Source organism: Nannospalax galili, unplaced genomic scaffold, assembly GCF_000622305.1.
Source record: "Nannospalax galili isolate Female #2095 unplaced genomic scaffold, S.galili_v1.0 scaffold307, whole genome shotgun sequence".
In the NCBI taxonomy this organism is placed as follows: domain Eukaryota; kingdom Metazoa; phylum Chordata; class Mammalia; order Rodentia; family Spalacidae; genus Nannospalax; species Nannospalax galili.
The window spans coordinates 7482378-7484865 of NW_008359625.1; the positions used below are offsets into that span (position 1 = coordinate 7482378).

Here is a 2488-nt window from a genome sequence, read left to right on the forward strand (position 1 = left end):
CCTGTATCTTTTTTTTTGTTATCACTATTTTCTTTTTCTTTTTTTTTTGTACTTCCTATACCATTACATAAGAAAGACACGGACAGGAAAAACTGTGTGTAGAAGTTTTGTCACTTGGTGTCATGTCCTTTATTTGTAAAATGACATTATTGATATTACAATCTCAAAGTAATTGATGTGTATTTATTTCTTAAAACACCTGTAGTCCCAGCACTTGGGAGGCAGAGGCAGGTGGGTCTCTGAATTCAAGGCCAGCCTGGTCTACATAGTGAGTTCCAGGCTAGCTTGGACTACAGGGAAACCCTGTCTCAAAAAAAACAAAAAAAAACAAACAAACAAAAAAAAAAGGTGATTCTTTAACACCTAATGGAGTTGCTGTGTCTGATCTCTCATTTTAGGCCATTTGTGACCAGCGTGACTGCTGCTGGAATCCCCAGGCAGGTATCAATGTCCCTTCCTGCTACTACTCCAAGAATCATGGCTACCAAATCGATAGTGATGCAGTAAACACAAATTCAGGTAAGCCGGGAGGGCACCTCAGATGCAATGCTTGGAGGCCTGGCTCTCTACCCTGGCCTTGTGGCAGCATGCAGGGTACTGACTGCTTTGCCACCACACCGCCACACATGACAGAGGTGGGGACTGCTTTTTATCAATGATTAGATCTTATTTTGGCATCAAGAAACAATCACCCTTTTGACTTTGGAATTCAGAGACTGTGTTCTGTTTCTGACTTCACTTTTATGTATCTTTGCAACTTTGTACAATTATCATGACCATTTTGGTTCTCAACTTTATGGCTTTTAACATATTGAATTTGAATTTAATAACCTCTGACATTATTTCCAACTCTAGTCTGGTGTAATTTTTATGAAATAGAAGCAATAACAATTTTATAAGCATGTCCTAAAAGTTGCCTAGTGAAGACCAGTGCTCATGGGCTAATCATCTTCCTACCCCAAACCAAAGAGCATCATTATGAAAGTTATGCTGTTAGGGCGATAGAGGATGACTACTCTGGGGAAGCTCCTAGTGTCAAGGAAGGGATAGAGTCCCTTTCCAGATGCTCTTGGCTTGATGAACTCTTTCTTCAGGGCTTCCAGCTCTCACATGATTTGACTGATGAGCAGGTGGAATAAAAGTCAGTCTTTTGGGGGATGTTTTCACTCAGATTTTATAGCAGGACATAGAGTTTTGGATAAGGTAATAACAGTACTTATCTGGTACAAAATATAATGTGTGAACAGGGGGCATGTATCTATTTCTTCCCTTCTTTAACAAATAAAGGTTTTTGTTAGTCCCTTTGACATAAAGTTTAATGTATGTGGCTATTATTTGCAAATTTACAGACTCAACTATATAAACCTTTTCTCCCTACATGTTAGGATTCACAGCCCAGTTGCGAAATCGCCCATCTGCATCCGTGTTTGGAGATGACATTGAAAACATCCTTCTCACAGCAGAATACCAGACATCCAACCGTTTCCACTTTAAGGTTCTTGTTTATTTTTTAAAATCTTTTAAAGAGACTCTTATCTTCTACCTCATAACTTGCAGTTCCTGCAAAGTAGAACATTTTGCTAATGGAGATATTTTTCTCTATTGTCATTATTTGCACTTTTACATCAAGGTCTTCTATCACCTTCCTTCCGTTGTGAAAACTTCCTTAATTCATACAATGGAGTTGGGCTTTCAGCCTTCTTTTATTTGCCCTGGATACCATGTGAAATGTAGAAGGGAAGAATAATTTACCATAGCTTTGAGTTTTCTAGGGATAATTCATTTCTTCAGAATCACAATATATCTCTATCTAAAGACTAACATAGTCCCAACAGATAAACATCTGAAGTTGGTAGTGTAATCGTACATTACCTTAGACATAGTGCGGGTTTGAGCAGTGCCTGGTTTCCAGCACCATCTGCATAGGAAGGGCTGGTACTTGTAAGGCCACTGATATTTTTGAGAAACAGAAATGTTTTCATTGAGGCTTTGTTTCTATCCAACTTTCTGTGCAGTTCACTGACCAAGCCAAAGCCAGGTATGAAGTGCCCCACGAACATGTGCAACCCTTCAGTGGAAATGCTGCCTCTTCCTTGAACTACAAAGTTGAGGTGTCCAAACAGCCATTTAGCATCAAAGTCACCAGAGCAAGCAATAATCGTGTGCTGTAAGTTTTGGAAACTTATCATGGGGATGGGAGTAGAAAGACGATGATTAATAGAAGCCTATAAGCTGTGATCATCTATCTATCATCTCTATCTATCTATCTATCTATCTATCTATCATCTATTTATCATCTATCATCTATCATCATCTATCTATCTATCATCTATCTATCTATCTATCTATCATCTATCATCATCTGTCTATCTAATCTACCTATCTATCTATCATCTATCATCTATCTATTTATCATCTATCATCTATCTATCATCACCTATCATCTATCTATCTATCATCTATCTATCTATCTATCTATCAATCATCT

At 38.1% G+C, this 2488-nt stretch overlaps 1 protein-coding gene across 1 annotated transcript in view; it reads left to right on the forward strand.

Moving 5' to 3' along the window:
- LOC103726140 (maltase-glucoamylase, intestinal) overlaps positions 1-2488 on the forward strand; it is a gene marked incomplete at its 3' end in the record, with an annotated part of 46277 nt that overhangs the window by 17381 nt on the left and 26408 nt on the right. Inside the window, exons 3-5 of the mRNA XM_008823556.1 lie at positions 399-519; positions 1386-1495; positions 2016-2167. Of these exons, the coding sequence (XP_008821778.1) occupies positions 399-519; positions 1386-1495; positions 2016-2167 (383 nt within the window). The remainder of the gene's footprint in view (positions 1-398; positions 520-1385; positions 1496-2015; positions 2168-2488) is intronic.